At 40.5% G+C, this 25,029-nt stretch overlaps 1 protein-coding gene across 1 annotated transcript; it reads left to right on the top strand.

Annotated features, from left to right (window-relative positions):
- The first annotated feature begins 7,429 nt into the window (after positions 1-7,429).
- On the top strand, positions 7,430-16,480 carry LOC101463695 (ladderlectin). Its single transcript, XM_014410240.3, has 6 exons — positions 7,430-7,516; positions 7,594-7,691; positions 14,952-15,037; positions 15,162-15,296; positions 15,738-15,849; positions 16,032-16,480. Exons 1-6 carry the CDS (start codon positions 7,497-7,499, stop codon positions 16,097-16,099), a joined length of 519 nt encoding a protein of 172 aa, XP_014265726.3. The 5' UTR covers positions 7,430-7,496; the 3' UTR covers positions 16,100-16,480.
- Positions 16,481-25,029: the final 8,549 nt, after the last annotated feature.

The raw sequence follows: 25,029 nt of genomic DNA, 5'->3' as shown, positions 1-25,029 counted from the left end.
CATGACTGCAGATTCAGACACGTGAGGTTGTGCTGATGAGACCAAACAAGACAAAGTAAATCGTTTTTAAAGGTGAAATGTGGAGGAAACATCAGAAGTAGTTAAAAATGGCCGATTACACCCTGGACCCCAGAGGGTTAAAATGTTTTTTAAAGTAACGCAATAGTTACTTTTCAAGTAATTAATTACTTTTTGAATCTTGTAACTCAGTTACTAACTCAGTTACTTTTTTGAAGAAGTAACTAGTAACTATAATTAATTACTTTTTCAAAGTAACTTGGCCAACACTGCTTATTACCCACCAGTCCACATTGTTGGCTGCTGTTTTTTTTGTTTTTTACTTACTTCCGACAGAAAGCCTCATTTCTGCTGTTCGATACTGAACAAATTGAAACTTTTTAAATTTTGCAAAACTGCAAAACGCTGAGCTTTGTCTCTAATCAAACCTCTGTAACTTTGCTCTGCTTCACTTCGTTTTTGACAATATTTTTAAGGTCATCTGCTATAAAAACACAGACCAGGAAAATCACCTTCATGTTTTTCTGTTTTATCCTCAGTTACTTTGACACAAAGGCGTCTGCTGTGCTGCTCACACCTTTGATTAAGTCTGGCAAGTGTCAGCTTTCTTTTTATAGATATAAAAATATAGATATGTACTGATAAGTGATCAAAGTTATAATATTTCTGACTGTCTGAGGCAAAATTTCCCCGATTCAAATCGAAACGAATCGTGGATCGAATCGATTCTAGAAATCAGTGACGATACCCGGCCCTAGTTCGTACATCACCTTCTTCGGAGCTGGTGATTTAAAAGGTGTAACAGGGAGAGGCGTGAGCTCATCCATTTCCTCTACAGCTAATGTGAGTGTCACCGCAGTAACTGCGTAGTTATGGCGGGTATCCATTAGCATGTACACCACCAACCTGTTCATGTGTCTAACTGTTTTCCCCAAACTCTGGTAATTGGTGATTCTGTTCTCAGACATGTGAAGCTAGAGACACCGGCAAGCATAGTCAAGTGTCTTCCAGGGGCCAGAGCAGGCGACACTGAGGGAAATTTAAAACTGCTGGCTAAGGGTAAACGTAAATACAGTAAAATCATAATTCACGTCGGCAGTAATGACACCCAGTTACAGGTCACTAACTCAAACTCGTTAAATCAACCTCAAGGTTTTAATCAGACAGTGATGATGTGATTACAGTTCTCAGGTTGAATTCAACAAACGTAACAAAAGTTTTGGATTAACTGTTTATAAATATGTGTCATTTTTGTACAGAATTACTCATTTTAGAAGTAAAAAACTGCACTTTAACTTTTTTGTTTGATGTCACATTTACTGTGGTGGTGTACAGAGGTAAAACTACAACAACTGTCATCGTCTAATTTTAATGGATCTGACTGCAGCATCTGAGTCTGAAATTGAATCCTTAGACCTGGATTATTGCAATTATTGTGTTGAATTGTACCTTTTCTTTCATACTGTGTGTGTATAACAGTGCGTGGAATGATCATTGTGCAGTCAGCTGGGTACAGATGTGGAGATAAAGCAATCTGCCCTCAGAGTGACACTCTGGACAACGTCAGGAACAGGTGAGCACTGTTGGAGAACAAACAAACAAAAACCTGTCAACATCTTTAATGAAACTATCAGGAATTAAATGATTACCTGAAAGTAATTTGTTTCAGAATCAGAAATACTTTATTAATTCCAAAGGAAATTATGGGTTACAGCAGACAGCATGCTGGTTGGTGCATGCACACTCATATCTGTCTGATATGAGTGTGCATGCACCAACTGATCTGATTTGTCTCATCCTGACACCTCCCATACGAACGCGAAAGGTAACCTTCCATGTCCTTATGATATGTGCCGGATTGTGGCTTCCAATGGAATGACGCTCCCGGCGGTAACACACGTTCCAGCCGTGTATTCCAGCCCTCACCATAACCACACTTTTAATCGTATTGAATAGTATTTTTTCAAAGCGATTAATGATGAGAAATTAAAGAAATGTACATTTGTAGATTGATTCCAAACGGTTTCCGAATGCATAACATACAGACTGGTTGGGTGGCTTACGCTTTGGGATGAGAACGTGTTGGAAATGATCAGCTGAAAACCAGCTGTTTCCCCTACGGTGGCCCTGAGGGGCAAAACAGACTGCACCTTAAGAAAACATGAGCAGCAGAAAAACACAACGGAAATAGAAAACAAAAACTGGATTGTTTCTGGGGGATATAATGACTTGAAGAACTAGATCCGGATGTGACAAGCTAATACTAAACAGCTGATAGCAAGCATCTATTATATGTGATTAAAATACACATTGAATCGATTTCCCTCACAACAGTAATGAACCCTGTCTGTGAAGGTTCTCAGTCATCCAGGTCATCGTAGTCTAAGGAGCTTGGAAAGAAAAGCGTCTGGACTTCTTTAAGTTGCTTTTCAAGCAACTTAAAAAAGTACACATAGGTGTGCCGTGAGAGATCGTCAGGTGTGCCGTGGGAAATTATTTTATCTTCATTCATTGGTCCAAAAAAATACAATTTAATAATTATAATAATAAAAGTAATAAAATCATTGTTGAGCATCTGTGCTTTCAATGCAGTGACTGGTAGAGTCATTACTCTTTCATGTCAGTGGGTAGCGCAATATCACCTTGTTAAGTTAAGACATTAGCGTTAGTGATGCGCGCGGTACGTGGCAGCTGCAAGTCGTACAACAAAGATGGATAAATATTTGAAAAGAAAAACTGCGGCCTCCGAACTGGGCCCTGGACAAAATTCTAATCCAGAAGAGCCCTTTACGAGTGGTGGTCAAAAGAAATCAAAAACGGTGAGCTTTACTTTCACTGCACCGACTCTGTTATGTTTGGTGTGTGGAGAAAAATTCTCAAACAGTGCCATGGTCCCAAGCAAGCTTAAACGCCATCTCCACACAAACGTCCCTCACTTCAAAACAAGAACACAGACTATTTTGTTCGCCTGCGTGAACACGCTGAGAAACAGGTAACGTTAATGAGAAAAAACACAAAGGTGTCTAAAAGAGCTCTCAAAGCTAACTACTTAGTGGCTGAACTTATAGCCAAATCCAACAAAACCACACACTGTAGCAGAGACATTAATACTACCTGCCTGCAAAGCCGTTGTGAATAAGATGCTGGGCCCTGGCACGGTTAAAGAAACAGCCAAAGTCCTGCTCTGGTTTTGGAGAAGATTGCTTCAGTGGGAAGTTTGCATTGCAACTTGATGAGTCTACAGACATTAGTGGACATTCCCAACTCTTGGCCAATGAGCGTTTTGTGGATGGAGACTCCATCAGAGAAAACTTTCTATTTTGCAAGGCACTGCCAGAAAAAACAACAGGAGAGGAAATTTTTCGGGTTACATCCAAATATCTTGAACAAGGGCGACTTAAGTGGGAAAACTGCACACGTGTCTGCAGTGACGGAGCAGCAGCCATGGTCGGGCGCACCAAAGGTTTCGTTAGCAGAGTGAAAGCGATACACCCCGATGATATTCTTACTCACTGTTTTCTGCACCATGAGGTGCTCGTTGCCAAGACTTTACCAGCAGACCTAGCTCCTGTGTTGGATGATGTCGTGCGCGTGGTGAACTTTGTCAAGTCAAGACCTCTGAAAAGGCGCATATTTGCATCTCTGTGCGAGGAAATGGGAGCGGAGCATACAGCCTTATTGCTTCACACAGAGGTCCAATGGTCTGTGTATGAGCTGCGAGAAGAGCTAAAAGTGTTTTTGAGTGAGGGGAGGTACAATGATGCAAAGCTGTTTGCAAGTGATGAGTGGTGTCTAAGGCTGGCTTACATGGCAGATATATTTCTGCATTTGAATGAACTGAACACACGAATACAAGGCTGAGATGAAAACCTGCTCACAAGCACAGATAAAATAAATGGATTCCGTTCAAAGGTGCATCTCTGGCAACAACATCTGGAAAATGCCAACCTTGACACGTTCCCACTTGCTCAGAAATGGCAAGGCGATATCAAAGCTGCCACACTGTGTGAAATAATAGGTAAACATTTGAAAACGCTTGAGGAGAAGTTGTAAATTTATTTCCCCTCAGTCTCCACTGAATGCCTTGACTGGGTAAGGGACAGGACATCGGAAAGGATATGACTTTGCAGGAGCAGGAGGAACTAACTGAACTGAGACAAGACTGTGGTTTAAAGCTGAGCTTTGCTGATCTATCGTTCCCCACTCTGGCAAACAGAGCCATTTTGACATTGCTCCCATTTTCAAAAACATATCTATGTGAGCAAAGCTTTTTGAGCATGGCTGCTATAAAAACTAGAAACAGAGAGAGATTAAGAGCTATTGAGGAAGAGCTTTGTGTATGCCTTTCTTCAATTCCTGCCAGAATATCATCTTTGTGTTCATCTAGACAGGCCCAGGTTTCACACTGAGTGAGTATAAACAAACTGAAAGACTAACTTGCCATTATATGTACTGTATTAGGCTACAATGTGTCATTTTGGAACATGTTTGGTTGGTGGTGTGCCACAGGATATTTGTAATCTATAAAATGTGCCGCGACTCAAAAAAGGTTGAAAAACACTGATCTAGCCCTCAATGCGCCGCCCAGTTTGCCTAGCAACAATGACATTATGCACTGGAAACATTTTAAACCGCATAGTTTGACAGAAATGAAGGCAAAAGTCTTGCTTTTATTTTATTTTTACTTTTGCTGTGTGGAGAGGCTAGAGATTAGCTAGTAACCAGTGAGCTAATATACTTCATGAGACCAATAACTACCAAAGTTTGGTAATATAATGTAAATATAATATGTCCAACATTACATTTATTGTATTAATAAATTAAATGTATTTAATTAGAAAATTACAACAGTGAAATGTAACTCTGTTTCAAATACTGAACTTCAGCAAACATTCAAGGTGCAACTATTTCATATCACTTTATATCTATTTTATCTCAAAGACGAATATGTGTGACACTGTATATAAGGATGCGTTATCTATGAAAGAGATATTGTTCTTTTAATATACAGTGGAACCCCAACTTACGAAATTAATTCGTTCCCGAGGGTCTTTCGTAAGTCGAAGCACCCATCGCGCGTTTTGAGTGAGGCGATGCTGAACGATAGGCTATAGGCTAATTGCTAACTAGAACAACAATATGTCATTCAAGGGGAACAGCGAAGCGCAATTAGGGTTTGTCACATTTGTCACAAGGCATTGTGGGCATTGTAGGCTCAGCCAATCAGAGCCAGCGGATTTCGTTACATGGGCATTTTGCAATATTTCCGTTCAGTGCCTTCGTAACTTAAATTTTTCGTTAAATGGGGTATTCGTAAGTCGGGGTTCCACTGTATTTGCACCACTACATTTGTCCGAAAGCTTACTTAAATGGGTAAAAAAAGAAAAATCACAAAATTTCATCAGTAGCATGTATCTATATAGTATATACATAGTACATACATGCATAGTATATGCATGTATAGAAATGCATATACTATTATATATTGTACATATATTTATTAGTTTCAGATGTAGCCATTCTTGTATTTTGCTTGTTTACATTATTGTATTTTGCACAACTCTGTTGCTTGTGAAGCTCGCACACAAGAATTTCACTCACATGTGCTGTACCAATGTATCTGCACATGTGATGTGACAATAAAAGTGATTTGATTTGATTTGATTTGGTAAAATAAGCACATTGATATATGAAATATTCCTTTATTGGGTGAGAAAATCAGACCATGTCATAACTGCTTTAAGTCACACAGAATAGATATCAGAGCCTTAAACAGGCTGACGTCTGCTAAATGGGTCAAACTGGGCAGAAAGTCTACAAACACATAACATCCTTATAGAATATGATGTAACACTATAGATCAACTTACTTTTTCTACATAATCCATCATACAAAATGTAATCAAATGGAAAAGTCTCTTTTTAAAACTTGTTTTATTAGTTTTAATCTTTTAACTTTATGCATCAAGCAAAAACTTAATTATCTGCAACATTCTCTGACTGGAAGAAATTAGTTTAACATTTAAACCTATTTTCTGCACATTCCAGCACATAAAATAAAATATTTTTTGTGTTTACACTCAGTCTTTCAAATAGATGCAAGTAAAACACAGCAGAAAATAAATAAAGTCAAAGACTCAGCGGTCCTGTTGCTCTATTTTCACCTGTAAAGCAGGAGTGGGGCAGGCGGAGGTTTACCCTGGTGCAGGTGTGCCGCGGTCAGTGGAAGAATCCGCGAGTTTCTCTGTGAGTTTCCCATTACGTCGTAGCTACTCGGTGCTTGTTGGAAGTTTAGGGGTTTTTTCGCTGTAAAAAGAAGTTTTCTTCCCACGCACAGCGGACACTAATGTTTTTGTCACTTTTTATGGAATCAAACTCAAAGTAAGGTCAGTACTTCCACACTTTAAACGCTGCACGCTCATACTCTCTCTGCACTCGATATATGATCCACTGTTGATCTGCACACAGCTGTTGTCGCGAACTTCGCACTCGCTTACGTCACTGTCATGAGACATTCTCGCAAAAAAATCACGGTTTTAGTAACGCAGTAACGCAGCGTTCCTACGGGAAGTAACGGTAATCTAATTACCGTTTTGGCAATAGTAATCCCTTACTTTACTCGTTACCTGAAAAAAGTAATCAGATTAACGCGTTACAAGTAACGCGTTACTGCCCATCTCTGCTCATCTCTGCTCACGACCACAGTGAGCTTCTCCAAGATGTGATCCAATTTACACTCAGAGGTCTTATTCTGAGTGTTCACGGCAGCCGCAAGCTTCTCCAAGATCTTATCTGTGCTGCAGTCAGTGAGCCCACGTAACTATCACGTAACTATCACGTAACTATCACGTAACTATCACATAACTTTGCCGACAGTCAGCCAAATTTAACGTTTTCATGAACTTTTTTCTTTTTTTCCCTTCTGTGGTGTTTTGTGTGCTTTTGCTGCGTTTTTCTGTTTGCTGGTGTTTTCTTAAGTTGCAGTCCGTTTGACCCCTCAGGGCCACCATATGTTTCTGTTTCCCTGCAGCTGTGATGGAAAAACCAAGTGTGACATAAAGTCAAACATTACTTATGATCCTGGAGTCTGCAAATACCTGGAGACCACCTACGCCTGCTTCACACGTAACGACTCTGTTAAACCTGTGATTAGAAATGACTGATGAACCCAATCTGTACATGAATGATTACAGTTTCTATGGGATCTGTGTCTGTTTCAGGCCACAGTGTAACATGTGAAGGATCTCAGTCAAACCTTCAGTGTGGTGAGAACACAGCTTCTATGTCTTTGTACGTTTGAGCATTCATGTAAAAAAAATATCACCATGGTTACAGTTTGACTCTATGAACTCTTCGTCAGGTGAAAGACAGGTTATAGTCGTCTCCTGGGCGAATTATGGTCGCCGTGACAAAACCACGTGCCCTGATGGACGTTCTGATTCTGAGCTCCAAAATGTTAAATGCTCCTGGTCCGCAAGCATGGAATATTTTACTAAAATGTACGGACGCTGACTCTTCCTTCAGCCCTCCATCTTCTCTCAGCTTCTGCTGACTCACCTTTTACCTGCATTCACAGGTGTAACTGGCAGAACAGCTGTACTGTTGAAGCACCAAGCTTAGTAGACCCATGTCATGGCACCTACGAGTACCTGGAGGTGTTTTTCACTTGTCAGGGTAAGTTACTCAAACAATAAACCTATAAAAATAATCTTTTAGGGTCTGTACATTCATATTTGTTTGAATGAAAATTATAATTGTTCCTCATTTTTGAAAGATTAACCTTTATGTGCTGAAAAGACTGAAATCACGCCAAAACATTGTCAGTTTTTTGCAGACCCTAAAAGATTGAAATCATTTTATATATTTATGAAAATTATCTCAAGAATATGTCAGCAACATCCCTTAGTTATGCTGGCAGCATCCAAGATGGCACCAGTGTGCACGGCGAGACGTCTCTTTGGGTTGTGTCTGCTGGTTGTTACCTTTCTTTTTCTATGTTGCCCTGATGGTTCTGCTTTACTTGTCTATGATCGCCAAACTCTTCTGAACCGTCGGCCACTAAAACACTGAATGCTTGATTTGGAAAGTGAGCCACAAAGTCTTCCTCCACTTTTGACGGACATATCTGACTGCCTACATCACTCACCATTTGCCCTGCCTCGCAGGAAGCGCTCTAGAAGACAGGGAAAGCGAGGTGGCATCCTTTTACGCTTCAAGGCTTACCTGAAATCACATGGAGTAAAGAAACCTCGTACTCTTACAGGTGTGCTACCATCTTTTCAAGCCCTCTGGGACCAGTCCAGTTACAGATTCAGCTGCCATCGCTGGATCCGGCCTGTTGGACTTCCTGCTCCCTCTGACCTGCCAGCGAAGCCTTTACCTGTCTGGCGATGGGTGTGGACCTACAGAGGTGGCATGAATCTCAGTAACCTTCGTCCGCTGGGAAGTGCTCCTGTTAGGAACGATCACTCTTCGGATGGGCACCAGGTCACTAAGGACTTTCATCCTAAATCCCTCGATTGTTCATTTTTCAGCTCTCCTCGGGCCAATGTTGCTCCACTAAGGACTAAACGCACCAAATCTACACGTCAACCTTGGCTTAATGATGCCACCTGTGCTCTCAGATGCGAATGTCGAGGTGCAGAGAGAAACTGGATAAAAAACAAGCTCATTCAGCTCATTCAACAAATGTTGAATGAGCTGAAATAGGCTGAAGGCTAAAGTGTAAAACTGTTTAAATCTAAAGTTCACACAGAAAAAGTTTCAAAGTTGGAAAGTAGCTGAACATCCTTAAAATGTACAAAAGCTGAGTAATGACTAAAGAAAATTTAGAATCACAAAACATCTGAATGAATATTAAAAGTTTATATTCTTTTAATCATCAAAATCGCTGAAATGTGGGAGAATCCACGACAGAAAGGTAAATGCTTTAAGTTTTAATCATCCAGTCAAAAAAGATGATTCTAAAAGTCATCAACTAACTCCAAACGCCCAGATCTGAACCACCTGTCTGCTGAAGAGAAATCCACCAATCGAACGGAAGCCTGAATTTCATGGGCCAATCAAAACGCTTTTAAATCTGCCTTGATGCACGTGTTAAAAAACTGCTTCTAAATCCAAGACCCTAACTCCTATCAAAATCATGTTCAAACCTTGAGGATCCGAAGGACTTGTTCTACACAACAGTGTGTTCTTTATGTTCTAGACTGTCCCATTTCACAGCCGTTTACTTCCGGCCTACCCGACCTTCTGAGGACCCGGCCCACGTAGACCGCTAAGGCTGGGTCTTCAGGAGGATGCAGCCCATGAATTTGGACACGACCACGGACATTTGTATCACAGACATTAAGGACACTGGGATTTCAGATCACTTCCCGGTTTTGTTTAATACTGTAGTGAGCAATGTGGAATTGAACAGTGATGGTCCTGTGCGGCAAACATGCACGATTAACTCCCAGTCAATTGCTCACTTCACTGATGCTTTCCTTGACTCTCCCCTCTCTGATGCTAACTGTAATGGGGTTTTATCAGCGGATGAGCTTGCTAAACTATTTTATACTACATGCGCTGACATTCTTAACTCTGTTGCACCTCTGAGGATTAAACGTGCCAAATCCTCACGCCAACCCTGGCTAAATGATGCTACTCGTGCCCTTAGGCGTGAATGTTGTTGCGCTGAGAGAAAATGGAGGAAAGACAAACTCCACGTCTCTCTGGATATCCTCCATAATTCTTTATCTAAGTATCAAAAGTCTGTTAAAGTATTCTTAAAGTATTTCTCTGAAAAAATCTCAGCTCTAAGGGCTTCTCATCCATCTCATTCATCGTCAGTTTTAGACCCAGTTCCAGCCTCTGAATGCTTGCCTGTCTTTCAACAGTTTGAGCCAGTGTCTTATTCTGCTTTAAAAGATATAATTGATCGTCTCAAAATCTCTGGTTCCCCGCACGATATTCTTCCTTCTCGTTTCTTTAAGGAAGCTTTACATGTCATTGGTCCTTGTATCTTACTTCTGCTGAATGCATCATTGTCATCAGGTTGTGTACCGTCTGTCTTTAAGCATGCTGTTGTGCAACCTACTATGAAAAAGTGTCTGTGAAGGTTCTCAGTCATCCAGGTCATCGTAGTCAAAGGAGTTTGCAAAGAAAAGCGTCTGGACTTCTTTAAGTTGCTTGAAGACGTTTCACCTCTCATCCGAGAAGCTTCTTCAGTTCTAAGGTCAAATGGTGGAGAGTCCCAGATATAAACCTAGTGGGAGTATCCCCCCACAGAGGGACAAAAGGACCCCCTGATGATCCTCTAATCGCCTGAGCCAAGGTGGGAAACTGGGACCCACACCCAGTTTCACACCTTGGCTCAGGCGATTAGAGGATTCAAGCAACTTAAAGAAGTCCAGACGCTTTTCTCTGCAAGCTCCTTTGACTACTATGAAAAAGAAAAATCTTTACCCTAATGGTCTCAGTAACTACAGGCCGATCTCCAAACTCCCTTTATTTCCAAAATATTGGAAAAGGTAGTTCTAAAACAACTTCAGGCCTTTTTAGATGCAAATGGTATTAACAGAAAGTTTCAGTCTGGTTTGAAACCTCGCCACAGCACAGAGACAGCCTTAGAGTTTTTAATGATCTTCTTTTAACCGTTGACTCTGGCTATTCCGTGGTTTCCGCTGCTTTGACACGGTTAACCACAACATTCTTCTATCAAGAGTGGAACATGTTGTTGGTCTCAAAGGTACGGTTTTATCCTGGTTTAAATCCTACCTCTCAGAGAGGTCGTTCTCTGTTGCTATGGGGCAACACTCCTCGGCCTCTGCCCCTATTTACTGTGGTGTGCCTCAAGGGTCCATGCTCGGTCCTGCTCTTTTCCTTGTACATGTTGCCGTTTGGATTAATTTTTAAAAAATATAGCATCTCCTTTCACTGTTATGCTGATGATATCCAGATTTATTCACCTTTGACATCTGATGTGTCTGCTTCTTTGCAAACTCTGTTAAACTGTCTGCATGAAGTTAAAATTTGGTTACCACATAATTTTCTTACACTGAATGAGAATAAGACTGAAATCATAGTTTTTGATAGTCACACTCCGCCAGACCAGTTAGCTGATGCCTTAGGCCAGGGGTGTCAAACTCAAATACATAGTGGGCCAAAATTCAAAACTGGAACAAAGTCGCGGGCTAACATTAATATTTATTGAAAAAAAAAACTTCCTCCAGATATAAGAATGAATCTTTTCTTATGGACTCAAGTTTTGCTGGAAAACTGAATATGGAACAAGCAAAGCTTAATACTAAACAATATATATATTAGCTGTATAATACCAGTAGGCCAGCTCTAATAGTAATTTGGTATGGCTTCGCGGGCCAAATGTAATAAGGCTGAGGGCCAAATTTGGCCCGCGGGCCAGAGTTTGACACCTATGCCTTAGGCCCTCTCGCCAGCCTCTCGCTCACTGTAAGGAACCTTGGAATGTAAATAAATTTTGATTTGATTTGCGCCTCTCTTCTGCTGCTTTAAATAAACAGAAAAGTGACCCCAAAACAAATGCTTCCCAAGAGAAAACTACAAGTCATATTGACAAAATTCTTTCACTGCGAGCACCAGCAATGTCCAGTCTACCGAATTCTCACTTTTCATGGCTGTGGAGTTTATTAAATAGACATGTAACAGTGTAAAGACAGCCTGTACTTCTGAAACTCTGAAACTTAAACTGGAACTGAAGAAAAAGTATAATAGATATTGAAAAGATAAATACAAGTTGAATAGTTCAGTGTCTTGGCTTCGTTTTAAAGTTTGGTCACTCTAGGTCAGTGGTTCCCAATCTTTTCTTGCTAGGCCCCCCTTTGTTTTACATGAACCCCCCCGCACAAAAAAATTCTCCAACCACACACACATATTTTGTTATCAAACTCCATTGCGGTTTAATTCACACCTCAAACATTTAGTAAACAATTAAACAAATAAAAGTAAACTGCAATAAATTACAGGTAGTAATTTTACGCTGCGTCCACACCTACACGCAGCTGTTTCTATGCGTTTGGGCCTTTCGTCCACACATAAATAACATTATTGTTTACATGAGGTTCATTTCTACAATGGCTGATAGCAGAAACGGCCCTAACCAATCTGGCGCCCTAGGCAAGATTTTAGGTGGCGCCTCCCTACATCAGCAGTGTAGTGTAATGTTGTAACAAATAATATTTCTATTAAATAAGCTTTACTTTGCATTTTAATTAACGTGGGATTATTTTTTGTATTTAGAAATAATAGTACCAACTTTTTTTCTTTTTTTTTTTCAACATTTGTGGCACTGGCGTGGCGCCCCCTGATGGACGGCGCCCTTAGCATTTGCCTATACGGCCTATGCCACGGGCCAGCCCTGGCTGATAGAGACGAAATACTGTTAATCTGACTATCTTCAGGTTTTACATGCTTACATACACACACGCAGTAACTGTCCCTTCATTTACAAAGGCAGAGGTGTCACAGTGTGATTATTTTACATGTAGCTGTTTTTTTCCTGTGTAATAATATTCAACATTGCTATCAATTTATTTTTTTCAAAAAATGCCTCTCTGTGCATAACGGTGTTCAAAAACATAAACAGCTGTGGGATCCTGTTTGTCTGTGATTTGAACCGAGGGAACAAATTGTGGCAGGATCAGCCTGATGTTATTTGTATCCCGCTGTAACTTTACTGTATAAAGAGCAAACATCTCCAACATGTCAGGAGCAGTTAGTCATTACAACAAGTGTTTGAACTAAAGATCAAGAATGTGGGATCCTGTTTGTCCGTGATTTGAAGAGCCCAGCGCTGCTCCCGACGCAGGGAAAACCAGTTCTGCAGCGGAGACCTACCTCAGCACCTGTGCAGGTGAAGCCAAAGGGAAGATTTGCTTCACCATATTTTCTAGTCTTTGGCTTGGAAGGAAGTTGGTTTGGAAACATATTCAGCGATGCTTCATCTCCTGCTTTGCATTTGTGCGGGAGCCCCGTCAAAAACCTGTCCACGATGCTAGCAGTGTCCAAGCGTTCTTTTATTGTTTTTCTTTTCATACTGCGCCCCCTTCAACATTTTTAACTTAACAGCTTCATTTCAACTCAAAACATTCAACTATCAGCATCCAAGCTGCAGTTTCTTCAGAAAATGCATTTTCTAGTTTTAATTCTGTTATTAACCCCTGTGCCACTGTTACTATGCAGGCTTCCTTTCCACTTTGTGAAAACTGAATCGCTTCATTAAAAAATCTCAACCTTATGAACTCTGCATTCATAGGCAGTGTTAGAGTTCAGTATGAGTACAATCAGGCCTGTTTTATGTTTTTATATTTAATTCATTGTCTTCTTATTTATCTTTATTTGTTTCTCTACAGTTTTTTCTTGTTTTTAACTGATTGTGAAGCACTTTGGTCAACTCTGTTGTTCTTAAATGTGCCATACAAATAAATTTTGAATTTGAATTTTTTTTTCATAAGCTTATCAAGTAAGCTAATGAAAATGACATCGTAAATAAAAAATGTCTCTGTTTTATTCGCTGATGTTTCCTGAACATCGACAGAATGTGGAGAACAGAACATCTGTTGTGTTTACCAACTGAAGATAAGGCAGAGATACCGCTTTATACCACAAGATGGTGCAGTAAATCAGTGTAACAGTTCTTTAATAACAATCTGAAGTTGAGAGATGAACACATTTTGCAATAAAAGTACATTAAAAGGGAGAGTTTATAAAGTCCTCTGACCAAATTAAAGACACATACAAGTAAAAATCAAACAGACAGAATTAGGGCTGTTCGATATAACGATATATATCGGATGAAGATGTAAAAATGTCGATCGTTTCATTTTACGCTATCGTTTGTTTCGTGGTTACGGTTTACGGCAATATTTGTTCATGGTTTGATGGTCACTGTAGTGGCTATATTCATTTCTTAAAGTTCTCTCTTTCTCTTATATTTAATATAACCACACTACGGATGGACAAGCGCCTGTTTTTATGCGTTGTCGTTAGCAACAACGACGGTAACAGCATCGCGTGTCCGCTTGTTCCACATAAACCTTTCACAATAAAGCTCAAGATCCTGTTGAGACTTTTCAAAATAAACTGAATCACGTGAAAGATGCACATTATTTATGGATGAGAATTAAAAAAGAGTTGTGTAAAAATATGTTTCATATTTTAGATTCTTGGTAACAGCCACCCTTTGCTTTGATTTCTGCTTTGCACACTCTTGGCCTTGTCTCCATGAGCTCCATGAGGTCGTCTCCTGAAATGGTTTTCCAACAGTCTTGAAGGAGTTCCCAGAGATGCTGAGCGCTTGTTGGTCCTTTGCCTTCACTCTGCAGTGTGCAAAGCAAAAATGTGCTTGTATTTGCTAATTAAATGTGAAAACACTGAAGCATTCCTACAAAGTCCTATATTTGAGCGCACACTAATAAAATCCCTTCTGTGACCATCACTGCAAACAGCCAGCTGATCTACACAGCAACAGGGATCCTTGAATATCAGATGAACACAAGAACAGAAGCCTCAGTGGAGACGAAAACTAGAGGCAGAAAGGAGGGAAGTTACCCAACTATCAGAACTGCAGAGAAGTGTGATGGGACGCCTAACAAGTACAACAAGCTGTACAAACCTGAGGCCTTAGAAAGACCCAGGCAGTGTCGTACTGATGTAGTTAGTCAGTTACATAATTAACCAGCTGTTAATATGAAAGTCATTGTTAAAGCTCAGCGCCTTCTAACATGAGATGATCGACTGCTTTGCTTTGGCATGTACTCAACTGACAGTTTATTAGGAACACATGAAAAATAATGAAACAGATGTCTGTTATGAAATTCTTCATATTCTGTTCTGAAGTTTATGGGGAGAAATTACTTTCTTTTGAGGAACCATTAATCTGTTCACCGACCTTTTAACTTTGCAATCATTTTGAAGATGCTTCCTGCCCATCTGGTTGGACTTGGTTTGGAGGTCGCTGTTTCATCTTTAACAGCAGCATGAAGACCTGGACTGATGCTGAGGTACATCAGGAAATAACAGCAGCTGTCGCTGCATCACTGATGATATAAAGACTTTCTGTCTTTGACTGATTTTAAATGCATTCTCACACTTTTCATCTTCTGTGCACCTCATCTTCCTCCTCAGAGTTCCTGTCAGACACTCGGTGGAAATCTGGCCTCATTCCACAGCACAGCTGAGTACACCTTCATCAGAGAGCTCACTCGCACAGCAGCAGGGTCGTATCCGACAGCTTGGGTTGGAGGCAACGACAGAGAGACTGTAAGTGTTTCACAGATAAAGAGGATGAGCTGCAGCTGTTTCTGATATTTCATATGTTTCTCTTCATATTCATCAGTTTGATTCAAATTTTATAATTTTGTCAAATCCAGGTCTGTGTTTTGTATATAAGACTTAGTCGTGTTCTTCTTTGTGTTAACTGAGATTTGTCTTTGAGCTACTAGTGAGTATCTGCTGGCAGCAGACATGAAGTGTAGAGGTCTCTTGTCTGCACTCTCAGCATAAATGCACCAAAGTACATCAGAACAAAGTGAACCTCTAATTTTATTTCTGTGAGGGTTCTCAGTCATCCCGGTCATCGTAGTCTAAGGAGCTTGGAAAGAAAAGTGTTTGGACTTCTTTAAGTTGCTTTCTTTCAAGCATTTAAGCAACTTAAATGCTTTTCTTTCCAAGCTCCCTAGACCTCAAACTTTATTCTTTCAGGAAACTATGTGGATGTGGAGTGATGGTTCCCAGTTTGACTTCCCAAACTGGGCCAAAGGAGAGCCAAATGATTATAAAGGAAGAGAAGATTGTATGACGATAAACAATGGAGGTACAAACTGAATCTGGGTTCATTTTTGAAATCCATTTTTATTTTAATTCAAATTAAAATCATGTAATCTTAGGTCTTTAACAGAACTGTTTTTTTCTTTTACATTAGAAAAGAAGAAAACATTTACTGCACAGACCTCTGATTTTATTTCTATTCTTCTTTATTTTGAACCGTTTTTACAGGACAGGATTATGTCAACGATGCATGGTGTAACACGAACACACCTTTTGTTTGTGTCAGAGATCCGTAACTGCTTCTTCGTGTGCTGACAGATCTGAATTGATGATGTCACTTCCATCACTGCTGGTGGATGTATTGACAAATATGGTTTCATATAACATGTCAAAGAGATTGACATCCCCCAGCTTATCTCCATCCAAGAGTGAAATAACGGACAACTATCCAGCCTTTTCATGGTTAAAGTAACACAGAGTGCTATAACAATATATCTCTATGCGATTCTGCTAATAGTTCATTATATATAAACTTCTAATCAAATATGAGTATAATCAATATAATATATGAGAAATGAAACTTCCGTAATGCTTGAACTTTGCCCTGGTTTGTGCTGCAGGGGCTGATCTAGAGAAATTTACTTAAGAAGGCAAAATCAAAGCCATTTCTTTTCACATATCCATCTGCATTCTGTAATATCTATTAAATATGTTTAAAATACATAAAATGGAGTAAGTATGAATTTGTTTTATATAAGCATACTCTTTAAATTTCTTATTTAACCCTATCTAACCCTATTTATCCCACATAATTAAATATTACAGTCAAATAAAAATTTTTTCATGTGCTGTACAGCCTGTAAAATGAATAATTATGTGCCTTAAGTATAAAATCTAGGAAGCTACATACTAGCAACGTACAGTCTGCATTGTCATGAACACATTTTTCACCAAAAATTTAAACCTTACTTTTCATGATTTATTGGTAGAACTGGCTGTTTTTCACTACTTTGACTCCACCTGTATATGGTAAAATGGTAAATGGCCTGTATTAGTATGTATAGTGCTTTACTTAGTCCCTATGGACCCCAAACTGCTTTACACTACATTCACCCATTCACACACTCATTCACACACTGGTGATGGCAGCTACATTGTAACCACAGCCACCCTGGGGCGCACTGACAGAGGCGAGGCTGCCGGACACTGGCGCCACCGGGCCCTCTGACCACCACCAGTAGGCAACGGGTGGTGGTCAGAGGTCAGCTCCATACATTGCGCCAAAAAACACAACAACACACTTTCTCGACACTGGGTGTGAGTGGAGCCCTCTAGTGGTCCACCACAATATGTCAGTGTACAGGAACATTCAGACGGATTACTGTAATTCAAGACTGTGGAAACAAATGTTTGCATGTTTGTTTGTTTTTTCAAGTACAAGTGGATTATTTTCAACTCCACAAGGACACATGTACAGCCTGACTACCAGCTAGTGCTTCCACGGTAATATCAGGAAATGATCAGACAGCAGAGGGTTTTCAGGAAACACTGTTAAATGTTCAGTTTCTATGCCATATGTTAAAACAAGATCTAGAGTGTGATTAAAGTGGTGGGTGGGTTCTTTTACATTTTGAGAGAAACTAATTGAGTCTAATAACAGATTAAATGCCATGTTGAGGCTGTCATTTTTAGCATCTACATGGATGTTAAAATCACCCACAATAATTATTTTATCTGAGCTCAGAACTAAATCAGATAAAAAGTCTGAGAAATCAGACAGAAACTCTGTGTAAGGCCCAGGTGGACGATAGATGATAACAAGTAAGACTGGTTTCTGAGTTTTACAGCTGGGGTGGACGAGGCTAAGCATCAGGCTTTCAAATGAATTAAAAGTCTGTCTGGGTCTTTGGTTGATTAATAGGCTGGTGTGAAAAATTGCTGCCACACCTCCCCCTCGGCCTGTGCTTCGAGGTTTCTGGTAGTTAGAATGACTCGGGGGTGTTGATTCATTTAAACTAACATAATCATCCTGCTGCAACCAGGTTTCTGTAAGGCAGAGTAAATCAATTTGTTGATCAATTATCAAGTCATGTACTAACAGAGACTTGGAGGAGAGAGACCTAATATTTAATAATCCACATTTCACTGTTTTACTCTTTGGTTCAGATGTGGATACTTTATTGTTCTTTCTTTGTAATTGTTTATGTTTAAGTTGTTTGTTGCTGGTTTTTAGTTTGTTTTTTGTCTTTTTGGAAGCTGACACAGTCTCTATGGAGATGGGTTTTTGGGGGGGTAGCAGGAGGAGAGAAGCTGCAGAGAGGCGTGTAAGACTGCAACTCTGCTTCCTGGTCCCAACTCTGGATAGTCATATTTTGGGGGGTTTAATAAATTTGTCCATATTTCTAGAAATGAGAGCTGCTCCATCCAAAGTGGGATGGATGCCGTCTCTCCTAACAACACCAGGTTTCCTCCAGAAGGTTTGCCAATTATCTATGAAGCCCACATCATTTCTGGGACACCACTCAGACAGCCAGCAATTTAAGGAGAACATGCGGCTAAACATGTCACTCCTGGTCTGATTTAATTTCAGTCTGGATTTAAAACCAGATTGAAACCTTTCAGAGATCTCGTTAAGATCAAGTTGGGCCTGCAACTGTAAATAGGCAGCTTTCTCCAGAACTTTGGAACGAAAGGGAAGCTTTGAGATTTCTTGTAATTGGACAGAACAGTTGGGTCCAGATTGTGTTTTTTAAGAAGAGGCTGAACTATAGCTTGTTTAAAACATGATGGGACACAGCCTGTAGCAAGCAAGTGTTAATTAATCTCAGGATAAAAAGCCCGACAGTATTAAAAGTATTTTTAAGCAGACTTGGGGGAAGACAGCCTGATGGGCAGTCTTGGACAGCATCACTGACAGCTGGGGAAGCTTGTGACCTGAAATGTTAATAATTAGTTAAAAATACATGCTGTGGAAGAGTTCGGGTCTTAGGAGGTTAAATCACATTTTAATAACTAAATATTATGATAAGCTAATAAAAGATGATGCTCAAGATCTTTTTTCATAAATGTGATTTCAATCATTTAGGATCTGCAAAAAAACTCATTTCAACTTTGTGTCTGAGGATTTCAGTGTTTTCAGCAGAGACAGGTTAAACTTTCAAAAATGATGAACGATTATCATTTCTATTTACTTCAAAAATTAATCTGAATGTACACACCCTAAAATATTATTTTTATAACTTTATTGTTTGAGTTACTTACCCTGACAAGTGTAAAACACCTGGAGGTGTTTTACACTTGTAGGTGCCGCCACAGGGGTCTCCAAACACTGTGTTTGATGCTCCAACAGTACAGTTGTTCTGCCTGTTACACCTGTGAATGCAGGTCAAAGGTGAGTCAGCAGAGGACTGAAGTACGCCGTGTCATCTGAGAGAAGATGGAAAGAGAGTCAGCATCTCTACCTGTTAGTTACATATTCTGTACTATTGGGACTCGAACAGAGAACATTTTTGACGTGATCAGGATTTCCATCAGGGCATGTGGTGTTGTCACGGCGACCATAATTCACCCAGGAGACGACTATAACCTGTCCTTCACCTGAGGAAGAGTTCATGAACTGTAACCATGTTTGTAGTTCTATCAAATGAATCCACTAAAGTTACAATAAATGAGAAAAATAAATCTGACCACACTGAAGGTTCGCCTGAGATCCTTCACATGTTACATTGTGGACTGACAAAGAAACGCATCACATTAGAAACTGTAATGATTCATGTACAGATGTGACTGATTTTTAGCTGATAATCACACATGTAACAGACTCTCTGGGACGCAGGTGTAGGTGATGTCCAGGTAGGTGCAGACGCCGGGATCAGAAGCACTGATGATGTTCATATTTATGTCACACACTTTTCTTCCATCACAGCTGCAGGGACACAGAAAGCAGCTCGTTTTCAGCTTTATTAAAGTGTTTCAGAGCTGCTGCTGTTTTTATTCAAACAGTCATTTGTTATTGAAGATCTTAAACTACCTGTTCTTCAATTCAATTCAATTCAATTCAATTTTATTTATGTAGCGCCAAAGCACAATAAAAGTCGCCTCAAGGCGCTTCATAGATACAGAGAAAAACCCAACAATCATATGACCCCTTATGAGCAGCACTTTGGCGACAGTGGGAAGGAAAAACTCCCTTTTAACAGGAAGAAACCTCCGGCAGAACCAGGCTCAGGGAGGGGCGGGGCCATCTGCTGTGATTGGTTGGGGTGACAGAAGGAAGACAGGATAAAGACATGCTGTGGAAGAGAGACAGAGATTAATAACAGATATGATTCAATGCAGAGAGGTCTGTTAACACATAGTGAGTGAGAAAGGTGACTGGAAAGGAAAAACTCAATGCATCATGGGAATCCCCGGCAGCCTACGTCTATTGCAGCATAACTAAGGGAGGATTCAGGATCACCTGGTCCAGCCCTAACTATATGCTTTAGCAAAAAGGAAAGTTTGAATCCAAACTGGAAGCTGGTTCCACAGAAGAGGGGCCTGAAAACTGAAGGCTCTGCCTCCCATTCTACTTTTAGAATAGAACAGAATAAACCCTTATTATGCCATGGATGAGAAATTTCGGTGTTACAGAGCTCTTACAGCAAAGGAAAATAAAATATAAAAGGAAGACACAGGGTGGTCCTATAAACATAAGCAACCAAAGTTCGTATATACCAGAGATGGCACGATACCACTTTTTAATGTCCGATTCCGATATCATAAATTTGGATATCTACGATACCGATATGAATCCAATATAGCGTATTTTGTAATCAATAAAACTGTTTTTTATAAATATCTTGCTGCATTTTGTATAAGTTCACACTTGAGTTTAAAAAAAACAAGAGACTGAAGCTATTCTGTTGTACCTGTATGCAAAAAATACACTGCACCCAAAACATCTTATAGTTCAGCAACACTGATCAACTAATAAATTTAAACCTACACCATCCTCCCTATTCTGGTATTTTAAAGAGTACTTACCTACCTAACTAATAAGGTTGCCAACTCCCAGCAAAAATATTAGGGAACCACCCCCACCCGTAATCGATGTAATCAACTTTAATTTAATGCAAGTGTAAAACAAATGAACAGAAATCAATTATTTTTCTACAATATTTAAATAGATTCAACATCTTTCTTCAACAGAATTGCAGACTGCACAGATGGTACTATAGCTTACTAGGGTATATATTAGACTTATTAGTTACTATATACAGTAATGGATTTCTATACATTTCATCAGGTGACCACTTTTGTTGTAAGATTCAGATAATTATTTATTCAACGTTTTTAAATGACATAACAAAGAAAAGTATTTCCTTGTGCCCCCCTCTCCCTGTTAATGCCCTACCTGCCCCCTGGCAACACTTTGGTAGACCCGCCCCTGCACAGTTACCAGCTGTCAGCTGCTTAGAAAAGGATCCTGGTGTTATTTGTCTCTCAGAAACAGTTCATAACTTCAACTCATCCATGTCACCTAAAAGGTAAACCTGTTCCTCCATCACCTGTTCAGTTCTGATGGTTCAGTAAGGACATCTCCTGGTTTCATCTTCATGTTTCCCTCTCACCACATAACCAAACCGACATCATGACCAGCAGCTTTACAGCTGTGGCTCCAGCAAACATCAGCTGATACTAGAAATTAATATTAAATAAATCCTAACAACAGCTGATCAAGCTTAAACGTGCTGCTGTTGTTTATCTGCTGGTCTCCTCTTTCTAGCGCAAAGTGGGCGATAAACAAACAAGAAATATGGACTTGTGGCAGAAAAGCCGATCAGCTGATCACTGATCAGTTTCCTGTTTGAAGTAATGCTGGGCTCACACTGTGCAATTTTTGGCCCATTTTGAGCCGATTTTTGAGTCGTGCGACCGTTTTGGCGATCGGCCCGATTTTGGCCTTCATCGTGCGTCGTGCATCGTGTAGTATACGTGGGGTAACGAGAAGCGATTAACACCTCACGACCAGCTCCCGATCATCAATCGCTTGGTCGTGAGGATTTCAAACAGGTTTGAAATCCTCACGACCGTCGTGAGGGTGTCACCGCAGTTTGTCACACTGCGCACGCGCAAACACAAATGTCAGTGAAAAAGACGGAGCAGCACGGCAGTGCAGCGTGTGATCTGGACACAAGCGATGGAGGCACAACTTGTAGAACTTTGGCTCATCCGAGCCTTTTCGATGTGGACTCACAAAATTATCACGACCACAACAACCGTGAAAACAGTTGGATCGACACTGCTGCTCAATCACAGCTGCCTGATCATGTTTTTCATTAGCAATTTAGCAAAGCTGATGGTGGCGGTGTGTCTGTGTGAGTGAAAGACAGAGAGGGAGAGCGACAGATTTTCTGTTATAACCTTAATTTTATGGACGCACAGTGTGAGCACTCAGGTCGCATCAGAGCATCGGGTGGTATAGTGTGAGACCTGCATCGTGACCTATGAACTTCTAACCCCTGCGAGTCAATTGTACAGTTTGAGCAGGAGCTGAATAACGTGACTGAAAAAAATCGCACAGTGTCTGCCCAGCATAATAAGAGGAGAGGGAGGGGGAGAGAATGAGAGAAGTAGATGCAACTGTGCAGCAAAGACAGAATAACTCCAGCTTTGTGTCTATTTTTTAACTCTAGCTGAAGTCCGGGACAAATCGCTTCCTTTTCACCTCAGTATGGAGTTCCAATGGCCAGTCCAGCTGTGGCTCAATATATCAGTTGTTAAGCTTAACGTGGAAATACTCTGCAAACATTCAGGGATGAACTTACACACTTGCTTTACTTCTCTGGGATAGTTTTCGCCGAGATGAAATGTCGCGGTTTGGAAGCATGTAGCGAGGCTCCAAATGCTCCGACAGACGCCGACAGGTCTCGCAGACAACAGCCGCTCTATCACGTGACACACACTGCGCCGAGCTGGGTTACGCCAAGTAGCGTTTTGAGAGGTGATTTTGTGATACTTCGGATTACATTTTTTATTTCTCTCCGATATCCGATCCAGTAATTTAGGTCAGTATCGGACCGATGCCGATACGTAACATCGGATCGGTCCATCTCTAGTTTCTAATAACATGATCAGACCGACTCTGTGGAAGAGTTAAAGATCTACGACATCAGTATGTGAAGTAAGTGTGACCTACACACACTTTCAGCAGCGAGCTTCCAGTACAAGTCTACGCTCAGAGGCCTGCTGTTACTGTAGGTTAGTACTTGCAGTTACTGCTCTTGCAGTACTGTACACTATACTATAACATTGCATAAATCTGGAGTGCATATGCTGTAAATACACTACTGGACATTGTGGACGTCCACAGTCACACTTCATGCATAATGCACTTTTTATATGTACGGACGTGTGCAGGTATATGTGTGTGTATATGTATAACAATGTATATTTAGTGTGTACGTGTGTGTGTACATGTCTGTACTTATAGATACTTGCAGATATTTGTTACTTACTTACTAATAGTGATGGTAGAATAGTTACATTTACGTCTTGCATATTTCCAAAACCCTCTGTCATAGTCACATGTGTGCTACTGTTGTAAAAGTGTATTACTTATTTGGTATTTGTTTGTATTTTTCTTCTGCTATCTGTTCCTGAGCTGAGGTAACGCACAGATTTCCCCGCCGTAGGATCAATACAGTCTTATCTTAATCTTACTTCATAAGTCTGTCTTTCTGAAAGACGCTGTGCAAAGTCCTACTGTTCTGTTGTAATGTGTTGTGGGGTCTTTCCCTCACAAAGCGCCTTGAGGCCATTGTTGTGTTTGCTGCTGTATAAATACAATTGAACTGAACAGGGCCCTGTTTCAGGAAGCCGGTTTAGTGGAAAAACTGAGTAAGTATACCCTGAGTTAACGAAAACTCTGGGTTTTCGGTTTCACAAAGCGAGTTCAGCTGAAGCCTGAGTGAGTCACTATGACGACACACGCCGTGAAGCTAACCTGCCCCCTAGCAGGTTTACTACAACTAACCCTGACTGTCTCCGCCTCTTTGTCAGAAACCTGACTGTAGGAAGTGTCAGACATGGCGTGTCCCTTCCTTGAAGAGCCAGTAGATCGTGAAGCCCAAATTCTCCGCAGAGCTCTCCGCCGGGAGAGAGTGATTAGAGCGCGTTTGGACATTTTATCATTTCCTGATGATTTCCTGTGTGAACGTTACCGTTTCTCAGCACAATCTATAAGTTATTTGGATAACATCCTCAGGCCATATATTACGCATGTGACACATCGCGGACATTCTCTCACTTCTGTACATATTATTTGTATTGCACTTCGGTTTTTTGCAAACGGGAGCTTTCTGTATAATATTGGTGACGCTGAGCACGTTTCCAAGGCTACCGTCTGTCGGGCAGTCAGGAATGTTACAGTTGCACTGAAACGTCTCCTGTACTCGTTTGTGGTGTTCCCCGGTCACAGACCCACAAGATTTATCAAAGAGGGATGCCACAAAATTGCAGGTATCAGGATGAACGAAACTTAATTTATGATGTGGTGCTACTTGAACTACTACTTAAATTTTACATTTATTTTCACGGTTCCCAGGCGTGATTGGCTGTACAGATGGCACTCACATTCCAATCATTGCTCCTTCAGTAAATGAAGGAGACTATGTGAACAGGAAGTCTTTCCACAGCATTAATGTACAGGTACATAGTTCCCTGTAGCATTTCAAACTAACAAATTATTTCATCATAGTAATGGATGCTAATTTGTGTTCTCTGCACTGTGAAGATCATATGTGATGCTGCCAACATTATCACAAATGTGGAAGCCAAGTGGCCAGGCTCTGTCCATGACTCACAAATATTCCGTGAATGTACACTGAGCACAAAATTTGGACATGGTGAGTTGAGAATACTTTAAAATATATAAAGACCAATTGCTTCAGGGACATTTGAACTGAAGTGTACCCTTCTGTCTTAGGAGAGTTCACTGGCTACTTGCTTGGTGATAGGGGGTATCCATGTTTACCCTATTTGCTTACCCCTTACTCTGACCCTGAACCGGGCCCACAGCAGCGATATAATCTGGCTAATTGCAGGACAAGAGCCAGAATTGAAATGACTATCGGAATGCTTAAGGCCCGGTTCCAGTGCCTGCAAAGACTCAGGGTCACCCCAGAAAGGGCATGTGACATTATTGTGGCATGTGTGATTCTTCACAACATTGCCACAATTAGAG

Source organism: Maylandia zebra, linkage group LG20 (genome assembly GCF_041146795.1).
Source record: "Maylandia zebra isolate NMK-2024a linkage group LG20, Mzebra_GT3a, whole genome shotgun sequence".
NCBI lineage: Eukaryota > Metazoa > Chordata > Actinopteri > Cichliformes > Cichlidae > Maylandia > Maylandia zebra.
Note: the sequence above shows the minus strand (reverse complement) of the source record. Positions and strands in the feature narration are given on the sequence as shown.

Coding starts and splice junctions, on each gene's coding strand:
- LOC101463695 (XM_014410240.3), top strand. CDS start 7,497: ATGGAATATTTTACTAAAAT. Junction 7,692..14,951: donor GGTGTTTTTCACTTGTCAGG/GTAAGTTACTCA, acceptor ATCATTTTGAAG/ATGCTTCCTGCCCATCTGGT. Junction 15,297..15,737: donor GAGGCAACGACAGAGAGACT/GTAAGTGTTTCA, acceptor TTATTCTTTCAG/GAAACTATGTGGATGTGGAG.